We start from the raw sequence: 10,849 nt of genomic DNA on the forward strand, positions 1-10,849 counted from the left end.
TCCCTCTCTGTGTCCCTCTCTCCCTCTCTCCCTCTCTCTCTCTCCCTCTCTCTCTCCCCCCACCTCTCTCTCTCTCTCTCTCGTTCTCCCTCTCTGTGTCTCTCTCTCGCTCTCTCTCTTTCTCCCTCTATTAACATTTAACATTAAACACACAAACGTTTCAAAAGAGAAAGACATTTGAAATGTTATATTATTAACTATGTAATAAAGCAAACACAAACACGAGTGTATCGGTCCGCACCTGTACAGGCCGTTGGTCTATACACTCTAAATAGTCTATAAATGAAGATAAAATAGTGCACAAACAAATTTAACTATTCTCTCCACTAGGGCCCACTCAGCCAGCTGGTGTGTGTGCTGTGTGTGAAAAAAGTCCAAGTATAAATGGGAAAATAAATTAACAGATAAATATATAGGTTCTCTTTACTTTGGTGTTTCTGCTCCACTGTTTACTCTTTTCTTATCGCAACAGGTCAAAAATGTTGCTGCGATGATTGCACCCTACGGCATTTCACCGAACAGATAAGGAAACTTGTCAATATTTGATTTGTTTCAAAATCTTTTTGGGTCCCTGTAATCTGAGGGAAATATGTGTCTCTATGGTCATACATTGGAAAGGAGGTTAGGAAGTGCAGCTCAGTTTCAACTTTATTTTGTGGGCAGTGGGCACATAGCCTGTCTTCTCTTGAAAGCCAGGTCTGCCTACAGCGGCTTTCCTCAATAGCAAGGCTGTGCTTACTGAGTCTGTATATTGTCAATTCTTCCCTCAGTTTTCTATGTTAATGTTAAATGATAGTCGGCCACCGTGTACTTTCTGTTTAGGGCCAAATAGCATGTCAGTTTACATGTTTTCTCAATAGGTAATATCATTTTATTTTTGTTTGATTCTAATTTGATTGGGCCAAATTGTCTGAGTGCTGTTCTGAGGCATTGTCAGGTTGGTAGTTGTTTGTGAATTTAGCGTCAGGTCTAGCTGGATGAGGGGACTTTTCTCTATGTCCATCTCATGGCATTTCAGGGATTTGTAGCGGTAGGAGTAGGGATCGCTTGTTTTTAGGTGGTTGTAAAATTTGATGGCTTGTTTTTGGATATTAATTATTAATGGATATTGGCCTAATTCTGCCCTGCATGCGTTATTTAGGGCTTTTCTTTGTACTCTAAGAATACTTTTGCAGAATTCTGCATGCAGGATTTCAATTGGATGTTTGTTCCATTTTTTTTCAATCTTTATTGGTTTGCGGACCCCCTACTTCACTTCCTTAAAGATTAATTGGCAGTTTTGGAAAAAGTGCTAAATTGTCATACTTGAGTAAAAGTAAAGATACCTTTATAGAAAATGACTCAAGTAAAAGTGAAAGTCACCCAGTAAAATATTACTTGAGTAAAAGTCTAAAAGTATTTGGTTTGAAATATACTTAACTATCAAAAGTAAATGGAATTGCTAATATGTACTTAAGTATCAAAAGTAAAAGTATAAACCATTTCAAATTCCTTATTGTAAGCAAACCAGACGGATCGTCAGGGGCCACTCCAACACTCAGACATAATTGACAAACTAAGCATTTGTGTTTAGTGAGTCCACCAGATCAGAGGCAGTTGAGATGATCAGGGATGTTCTCTTGATAAGTGTGTGAATCTGACCATTTTCCCGTCAAAATGTAGCGAGTTATTTTGCGTGTCGGGGAAAATGTATGGAGTAAAAAGTACATTATTCTCTTTAGGAATGTAGTGAAGTAAAAGTTGACAAAAATACTTGGTCTACTTGAAGTTTACTGTCATGTTTACTGTCATGGACCATGACTGACAGAACTCATGTAGGATATTTAGATTCTGTTGCAGACTCTTTTTTTTGTGGGTGACAACAGAACTAGATCGTCTGCATACAGCAGGAATTGAGTTTCCGTGACATGCAGGGCGAGACCAGGTGCTGTGGACTTTTCTAATAGTTTTTGCCAATTCATTTATATATATGTTAAATAGAGTGGGGCTTAAGCTACAACCCTGTCTAACTTCCCGACCCTGAGTAAAGTAGTTTGTTTGTTTGCTTCCCATTTTTATTGCACATTTACTGTTTGTATACATAGATTTGATATAAGAAAACACCCCTTTCTGTACAGAAGACCCTCATTGCCAAAATGGAATCAAAAGCTTTTTCAAAATCAACAAAGCAGGAGTATATTTAGGTTTTATTCTGGTTCAAATGGGGGTTAATAAGGGAGTTCAGGGTGTAAATATGATCAGACATGCGGTAATTTGGTAAAAAGTCCTATTTGGCTTTTGGTCTGGGCATTATGTTCAATAAGGAAGTCTAGAATTTATAATACTACAAAGTACCTTCTCCCGGCTACTGTTCACACAGATGCCTCTGTCATTTTTAGGGTCAAATTTATCTCCACTCTTAAACACTTCAGGGAATTCATGGTCATGGGATGTCCCTCATGCTACGGCAATCATATACAGTACATATCTGGCAGTAATATTTGCAGTTTCTCCGTCACCCAGAATAATTCCCAGCTTTATGTTATTAGAACACTAGAACATGTACAGAAGTTAGGTATTGATTGAGATATTTTCTTGAAAATAAAACATTTCCTTAATATTTATCTCTCTCCCCTCTCTCGCTCTCTCTCTCTGAAGTGGAAATGGATAAGGGCACCCCCCCCCCCCGTGTTGTCTATAAAGAGCAAGGGAGAGCAGGGTTTAGGAGGATAGAGGGGGGGGGGGGGGTCTATCTCCAGACTGGTTCCACTTCGCCAGCCCGCGCAATGTTGGACAAATATTTGCTTTGGACAACTTTTTCCCCCCCTAATGGAACAAATAATTTCTAAAATGCCATTGTTTTGTGGACCGTGACATCACGTTGGCATTTCCTCCAAGGCCCCCCTCCCCCTAAAAAGACTGCGTGTTCCTACAAAGTGTTTTCCCCCTTTGATTGAAGAAGGTTGTTTTCTGAGATGAGGTTGTTCCCAGATGGTATAGCTATATCATGTCTGAGTAAACGGTAACCTACCTCACCGATGGCGTTTCCCTCATTGAACATTTGGGGGATTTAAAGTAAAAACACTGGCATATAAAGCACAGTGATTACTGTGCCTTAACTGCTGTTGACATTCTGCAGGGAATAGTTTCAACACACACACACACACATATATATATATATATATATATATATATATATATATATATATATATATATATATATATATATGGAAAGAGAGGTAGACACACACACAGAAAGAGAGATCTGACACACAGAGAGAGACACACAGAGAGACACACAGAGAGAGGCACAGAGAGAGAGACAGAGAGAGACACACAGAGAGAGGGAATAGTTTCAACATTTGGCTGTGAGAGTACTAGAAAGATAGAAGGTGTCCGTATCCAAATGCAACTTATTTCTCACTGACCACAGGTGAATTGGAAGCATTGCAGCCAGTGCTATTTGGTGTACTCAATAACACTTTGTAAAATCTTTATATTTTAGCTGTAGACTGTGGTATTGGAGTATGGCATCACATAGCCTACCCCTCTGAACCTCACAGCACAATGTTGTCCTTTGTGCATGAATGAACGTACCTATATTCCACTCTAATCAACAGTATTCATTGCAGTAATCCTTTAAATTATGTATTTGCATGCATCATCCGGTGGTATTCCTTTATCTGATGCACATAGTGCTTTTCACTTCCACTGCCTGACCATTTGCTGCTGGAGTTTACCACTGCATCGCATAGTCTTCCTTCACCACCGATAGGAGTAGGAATACCCAGGAGGATTTGCATGTCTTTACTAGTATTTTATCTAGATTGACACTCCACTCTGTAGGAGGGCAGTTCTGTCCCTCAGGCCGATCAAGATTTACAGCTTTCCTGTCAGAGTGGAAGGACTGTGTGATTGCACATGCAAACCGGCAGAAGGGTGTGTGTACGTCTGTGTGTGGGTACGTGTGTGTGTGTGTGGGTACGTGTGTGTGACTGTGTGTCTGTGCTAATGTGTGTGTCCCCTGGGGGTCATGCGGCGTGTTCTACAGTATCTCTGTATCAGGGGTCATGTCACACGTGTGTCAAAGTGACGATACTGAGATAGCGTGGGTGACAGTGGGGTCGTCCCGGATGAACATCACCAGCCCTGAGGCCCTGTAGTGGCAGCATGCAAAACAACAGTCCCCATCATCAGACACTATCTTTACAGCCTTTCCTATTATTGATGACACCAGGTCTTCCCTCCGCCTACAGGTTTCCCTCTCCTGCCTGCCTTACGTCTCGGGAAACACCAAAGCATTCCCAGATTCCAAGCCTCTTCTCTGGTGGTTTCCTGTTTCTGTCCGTGACAATGACCTGCATACACCATAAGGGTCACAACAACTACCCAATAGCAGTTTGTTCCTCTCCCCTCTCTTTTCCTGTTGATCTGGAATGTGTAGAGAGTGAGAGGGAGGCAGGCAGCTGCTGAACGGTGAGCATTGTGTAAGAACATGGATAGTAGGTGTGGCTAGGTAGGTGACATCACAGAATAGGGGTATAAGTCATGGCGCTGGAGAACACTACAGCACCAAGCACCTGTTGCCTCTCTCTCTCTCTCTCTCTCTCTCTCTCCAGCTGCATCACTCGGGACTGTAAAGCTGTAGCTACTATTACTGTGTGTGTACTCTACTGTCCTGTGGACTCTTGGATATTATTGCAGACTACGTCTTCAGAGATACTCTACCAGAGAATAACCATGGCTCTATCACTGACCTCTCTCACCATCATAACACTCTGTGTGCTCCTGCAGGAGGGTAAGTTGTAAGCCTTTAAACTGGCTTTTCATTCAAGATATACTTTGTTTAGAACGTATTCTAAGGTGTATGGGTGATACATGACAATGCGGATTTGTATTCTTTAGTCATAAAGATGACTGACAGTGAGTGTGCACAAGTTTCATTATGCAAGTGCTCCATTTTATTTTCATGAGGTTGTTAAATTGAATATTTGGTGTCATAGTTCAGTTGAGATGTAGAATTGGAGCTCAGGGTTGGTTGAGGTGGTGGGGATCGATCCAGAATAACATGATAAAACCTACAATGATGAAAGATGGAGAAACACCTTAAAAAAGAAGACATTTTTCACCATGTCAGCTCGAGTATTCGAACCAGGGACCATTCAGCTACTGGTTCCGCGCTCTAACCTCTAGGACACCTGCCGTCCTGATGCTAAAACTCCTGCTGCAGCATGCATGTTTGGTTTTCTCATTACTTAGTTTCACTCTCTGAATGATAGCTCAGTTAATCACAGCTCTGGCAGGTTTACTAATGGGTGGGTGGCTAATGACCATGTTGTGAAGTTACTGCATGACACATGCTGCCTGATGCCAGACTCTTTGACCTACTCCCACTGTTCGCACCTACAGAGATATAATACAATGAGAGATCCTGCTAGGTCATACATGCAATCACACTCTCTCTGATAAGATGCAGATTATATAGGCACGGTTCAACTCCTATCACTGCATTTGACTTTAAATAACCGCAATTGGCAACAAACACAGTCTTTGTTTGACTTAGATAACATTTCATAACAGAGTTATGAATCAAAGTTCAACTGTGTTGAACAAGACCTGATACATAGGAGAATGGGATGTCAGGTAGCCCACATGTACTTCTCTGTATCAGTGAAAAGGACTTTTGATTAGGATGTGGTGATGTATATTTGCTCGTTGCTGATTGTCAAATTGCACAGTCATCCAGTGATTTTGCTGAGTTATAACCAGGCTCTTAACCAATGATCCTTTCTGTCTCTATAGGTTTTGGGCTCCCTGTATCCAGCCAGCCTGAGCTCCCTGCCCAGTCCCCGTCCCAGAACAGCCCACACCACACCAGGGTTAAACGATGCTCCTGCAGTAACTGGCTGGACAACGAATGCATCTACTTCTGTCACCTGGACATCATTTGGGTCAACACTCCCAATAAGGTCATCCCCTACGGTCTTGGCAGCCCCCTGTCCCGACGTCGCCGCTCCACCGGGCGATGTGAATGTGCCCACCCAGCCGACAGGACCTGCTCCGGATTCTGCCACAACAGGTGAGCTCACCTTCACGAGACAAGGAACTTCTACCCTCCTTGCCTCCCTCATCCAACCCTACCCTTTCCCCTCCTTGCCTCCTTGCTAGATACCAGATTGTATCAAGTCAGTGACTATCTGTGGCAGTCAGTCGTCTGTGACCAGCCTGTATCAGGTTGTATCAGGGCTGGTTGTCGAGGAGACGCAGGGAGGAGGCGTATTGTTTTTATGGCTTAGATGTGTAACTAGTGATGGGGGAGGAGAGAGGAGGCGGAGGGAGGATGGATGGATGGGGGAATAGCCTGCATGTTCTGGAGGCTTAGAGCCCCCTTACAGACAGATCCATTAGTCATGACACTATTCTTGGAATGTTTTACCAGCGGGAATGTCTGCTGTATTAATACAGTTATTGCTGTTATGACATACCAAGGTTGAGGATTAGTCTGTGTGTCTCAACGAGGTTTTATCCTGCTCTGTGAAAAGTCCCTGAGAACAGGCTGTAGGGCATGCAGTACAGACATTACTGGGTTGAAATTCCTAGTCAACCGTCTCCCACTGCTAGCATTGTAGAATCATGTAGTAATGTAGAATCCAGCCTCATAGCCCTTTAGGAGTAGTCGAGATAATGTGTTCTTGGTTTGCTCTCATTTTGACATGGTTGTTCTTTCTGTTTGCAGCTCAGAGAACCCCAGATTCGTAGTGGTAAGCCCCTCAGACCAGAACCTGGAACAGGCTGTTAGCAGTCCAGACACAACCAGCAGCGACCTACTGACCTCTCTCAGGTAAGAGAAAAACAAGATATCATTAAGGACCAGACATTTTCCCAGGCCTAGATTAATCTTATTCCTGTCCCCATTGAGGATGTTAACCTGATGCTTCTCTCTTTGTTATTTATAGAAACACGGTCCGATCCAACATGGCTGCCATAGAGCAGGCTGCTCCCTCCAGGAAGAAGAACGCGTCCAGAGCCAACAGACTGAACATCGGGTAGATGAGGAGGAGGGAGGAAGAGGAGCTTTAAGAGCTCCAGAGCATCCGAACAAAGACCCCCTGGAGGAAACTAGGGAGTCCTCCCCGGGGAAGACATAGAAGAGAGGTCCTAAGAGAGACCCTGAGAAGAGGGCAAATATGGAACACTGGCTGCCCACTGTTGACTGGATATGGACATTATCTGGATATGAGTCTTGGACTAATCTGGCAAAGAGTCCGATTCGAAAGACTAGGGAGGATCAAGTGTGTCCTCTGTGGACTGTGACAGTCTGGACTAGGATGGTTGCTGACTGTGTGCTGGTCATGGGTTGTCATCATCATCCCAAACATAAATACACTTTCTGTGTCTGAGCACCTGAAATGGGTGGATGCAAGACAAGGCATTCTGGAGTGATGTTAGTCTATGTTTACCTTACAGGCTTTTACTTCATTAGTGCCTTGAAAATATTGACCACTATTCTCATTTGGATTTGGATCCTTCACCTGTCACACGACATCTACTATATCATACAATAAAACATAAAAAAGGATTGTTCCTCTGTATCAGAGATGTATTGCCAGTTTATAGTGATTGCCATGCATGCATTTAAACGACTTGAAATACTTTTGGCACATGAAGGACATTACTTTAAGTGACAGGGAATTACTACACACACACTCCTTCCGGTAGCAGCAGATAAAAGCAGGTCTATTGTGATGGCGGAAGTATTTATTGCGCAGCCCCTGTTAAATGTTTTGATTGTAGACAGAGCCAAGGCAGCGGACTTCAATGGGTCTGCTCCTTGCCAAATATGCAGTGACTGTTTTTCTGCTTTCAACAAATATCCATTAATGTCCATGTTATTACACATTGGGAAATTAGGACACTGCACTTCTGTTCTAATGCCTTCAAAGGAATGTGTTTTTATGTCCAGTAGACTTTAGATGGGTTAGACTGACCATAAGGCATTTACTGGAAACGCTACAACGCTACAGTCTTCCACTGATGTTCAAGTCCAATGTCACAATGCTGTATATTTATTATATGATTATTTATTTATTTGTTTGTGTTTTGTTGAGTAATTTGTGTATCAAAATGCTGGACTGCGCTTTTGCTTGATGTACTGTTGCTATTCACCCACAATAGTCTATTTAGCAGTCAAATACGCTATAGGAGGTTGAAAGAAATGTTTACTTACGAATTGTTCTATTCCAAGCTATTCATATGATCTATTATCAACAATTATTTATTTAACTTATTTTTGGCATATACTTATATATTTGGGTTGTGTGAGTTTATCACTTTTAATGTGTGATGAAATAAATACTAAAATGAATGCTCTTGCTTTGTTTGATTATTTACTAACAATGATGATTGATTCTTGTTTAGTACAGTAACAAATACCTGAGTGAAAGCTAAATTCAAAGCATTCTCAACACAAATCTCAAGTATCTACATTTTTTAAAGGTCATGAACAGTCAACATCATATTTTTCATGAACTTGGAGGATATTTGGATGAAACCAGATCAAAGTACGATGACCAAAGAATGAAAAATGACTGTTGCTTGATCATAACGTTTGATCCTAAAGTTACTGGTCGCCTCCCCCATGTCAAAGACTTGGATTCAGGAGGTGGAATAATCAAGGGGATATAGGGTGACATCACCCTAACTCGCATTTTAAAACACCAATGGTAACATTATATTTTTGTACCTAACTTAAATAAGTACTGCCTTGTAAGAAATATCAGAGAAGGCATGTTTGCAGAGGGACGTGGTTTATATAGCTAGATAGCTACTCTACTGGTGCCAAAATCGGACTGTAGGGTGTCAGCAAATATAATCAAAAGTTTACACTACTCATCTATAGCAGTGGTCCCCAAGCGTTTTATAGTCCTGCACCCCTTCACCTCCAGCTGCGTACCCCCTCTAGCACCAGGGTCAGCGCACTCTCAAATGTTGTTTTTTGCCATCATTGAAAGCCTGCCACAGACACACTATACAATACATTTATTAAACATAAGAATGAGTGTCACGCCTTGACCTTAGAGCTTTTTACGTCTCTATTTTGGTTTGGTCAGGGTGTGATTTGGGTGGGCATTCTATGTTATTTTTTCAATGTTTTTGTATTTCTTTGTTTTGGCCGGGTATGGTTCTCAATCAGGGACAGCTGTCTATCGTTGTCTCTGATTGGGAACCATACTTAGGTAGCTTTTTCCCACATGGTTTTTGTGGGTAGTTCATTTCTGTTTAGTGTTTTGCACCTTACAGGACTGTTTCGGTTGTTCTCGTTGTTATTTTTGTTATAGTGTTCAGTGTCAATAAAAAGCATGAACACTTACAACGCTGCGCTTTGGTCCGATGATTCCTCTTCCTCTTCTTCAGACGACGAATACCGTTATAATGAGTGAGTATTTTTGTCACAACCCGGCTCATAGGAAGTGACAGAGAGCTCTTATAGGACCAGGGCACAAATAATAATATAATAATAATCAATATTTTTGCTCTTTACGTAGCCATCTTACATATAAAACCTTATTTGTTCATCAGAAATGGTGAATAACTCACCACAGGTTAATGAGGAGGGTGTGATTGAAAGGATGCACGTAACTCTGCAATGTTGGAGAGATTCTCAGTCTTAAATCATTTTCCACACAGTCTGTGCCTGTATTTAGGTTACATGCTAGTGAGGGCCGAGAATCCATTCTCACATAGGTACGTGGTTGCAAAGGGCATCAGTGTCTTAACAGCACGATTTGCCAAGGCAAGAAACTCTGAGAAACTATCCAGAAATCTGGCAGTGGCTTCTGATTAAATTACATTTTCACAGAACCGCTTGTTGCAATTTCGATGAGGCTCTCTTGTTCAGGTATCGGTAAGTGGACTGGAGGCAGGGCATGAAAGGATTTTAAAAATGTATTTAATTTATTTATTTCACCTTTATTTAACCAGGTAAGCTAGCTGAGAACAAGTTCTCATTTACAACTGCGACCTGGCCAAGATAAAGCAAAGCAGTGTGATGATGGTGTGTAAGTAGTGATACTGGTGTGCAAATCCAGTTGTTTGTGTTGTCCATTTTGGGAAATTACCTGCGTAATTGATCACCCAACTCACTCAGGTGCTTCGCTATATCACATTTGACATTGTCCGTAAACTTGAGTTAATTTGCACACAAAAAAAATCATACAATGATGGAAAGACCTGTGTGTTGTCCTTGTTAATGCAGACAGAAAAGAGCTCCAACTTCTTAATAATAGCCTCAATTTTGTCCCGCACATTGAATATAGTTGTGAAGAGTTCCTGTAATCCTACATTCAGATCATTCAGGCAAGGAAAAACATCCAGAGAGGCCAGTCGTGTGAGAGACTCGTCATCATGCACGCGGTCAGACAAGTGAAAATTATGGTCAGTAAAGAAAACTTTAAGCTCGTCTCTCGATTAAAAAAACATGTCAATACTTTGCCTCTTGATAACCAGCACTTCTGTATGTTGTAAAAGCGTTACATGGTTGCTGCCCATATCATTGCATAGTGCAGAAAATCCACAAGAGTTCAGGGGTCTTGCTTTATCAAAGTTAACCATTTTTACTGTAGTGTCCAAAGCTTCTTTCAAGCGGTCAGGAATTCCCTTGGCAGCAAGAGCCTCTCGGTGGATGCTGCAGTGTACCCAAGATGCATCGGGAGCAACTGCTTGCACCCACGTTACCACTCCACTATGTCTCCCAGTCATGGCTTTTGCGCCATCAGTACAGATACCAACACATCTTGACCACCAAAGTCCATTTGATGTCACAAAGCTGCCCAGTACTTTAAAAATATCCTCTCCTGGTTTCCAGAAGAGG

The 10,849-nt window shown here is 41.9% G+C and overlaps 1 protein-coding gene across 1 annotated transcript; it reads left to right on the forward strand.

Annotated features, from left to right (window-relative positions):
* Window positions 1-4,571: 4,571 nt before the first annotated feature.
* LOC135551393 (endothelin-2-like) lies at window positions 4,572-8,344 on the forward strand. The gene is made up of 4 exons (XM_064982612.1): window positions 4,572-4,777; window positions 5,782-6,058; window positions 6,716-6,820; window positions 6,936-8,344. Exons 1-4 carry the CDS (start codon window positions 4,720-4,722, stop codon window positions 7,027-7,029), a joined length of 534 nt encoding a protein of 177 aa, XP_064838684.1. The 5' UTR covers window positions 4,572-4,719; the 3' UTR covers window positions 7,030-8,344.
* Window positions 8,345-10,849: the final 2,505 nt, after the last annotated feature.

Source organism: Oncorhynchus masou, chromosome 13 (assembly GCF_036934945.1).
Source record: "Oncorhynchus masou masou isolate Uvic2021 chromosome 13, UVic_Omas_1.1, whole genome shotgun sequence".
NCBI lineage: Eukaryota > Metazoa > Chordata > Actinopteri > Salmoniformes > Salmonidae > Oncorhynchus > Oncorhynchus masou.

Coding starts and splice junctions, on each gene's coding strand:
- LOC135551393 (XM_064982612.1), top strand. CDS start 4,720: ATGGCTCTATCACTGACCTCTCTCACCATCATAACACTCTGTGTGCTC. Junction 4,778..5,781: donor CTGTGTGCTCCTGCAGGAGG/GTAAGTTGTAAG, acceptor CTGTCTCTATAG/GTTTTGGGCTCCCTGTATCC. Junction 6,059..6,715: donor TCCGGATTCTGCCACAACAG/GTGAGCTCACCT, acceptor TTCTGTTTGCAG/CTCAGAGAACCCCAGATTCG.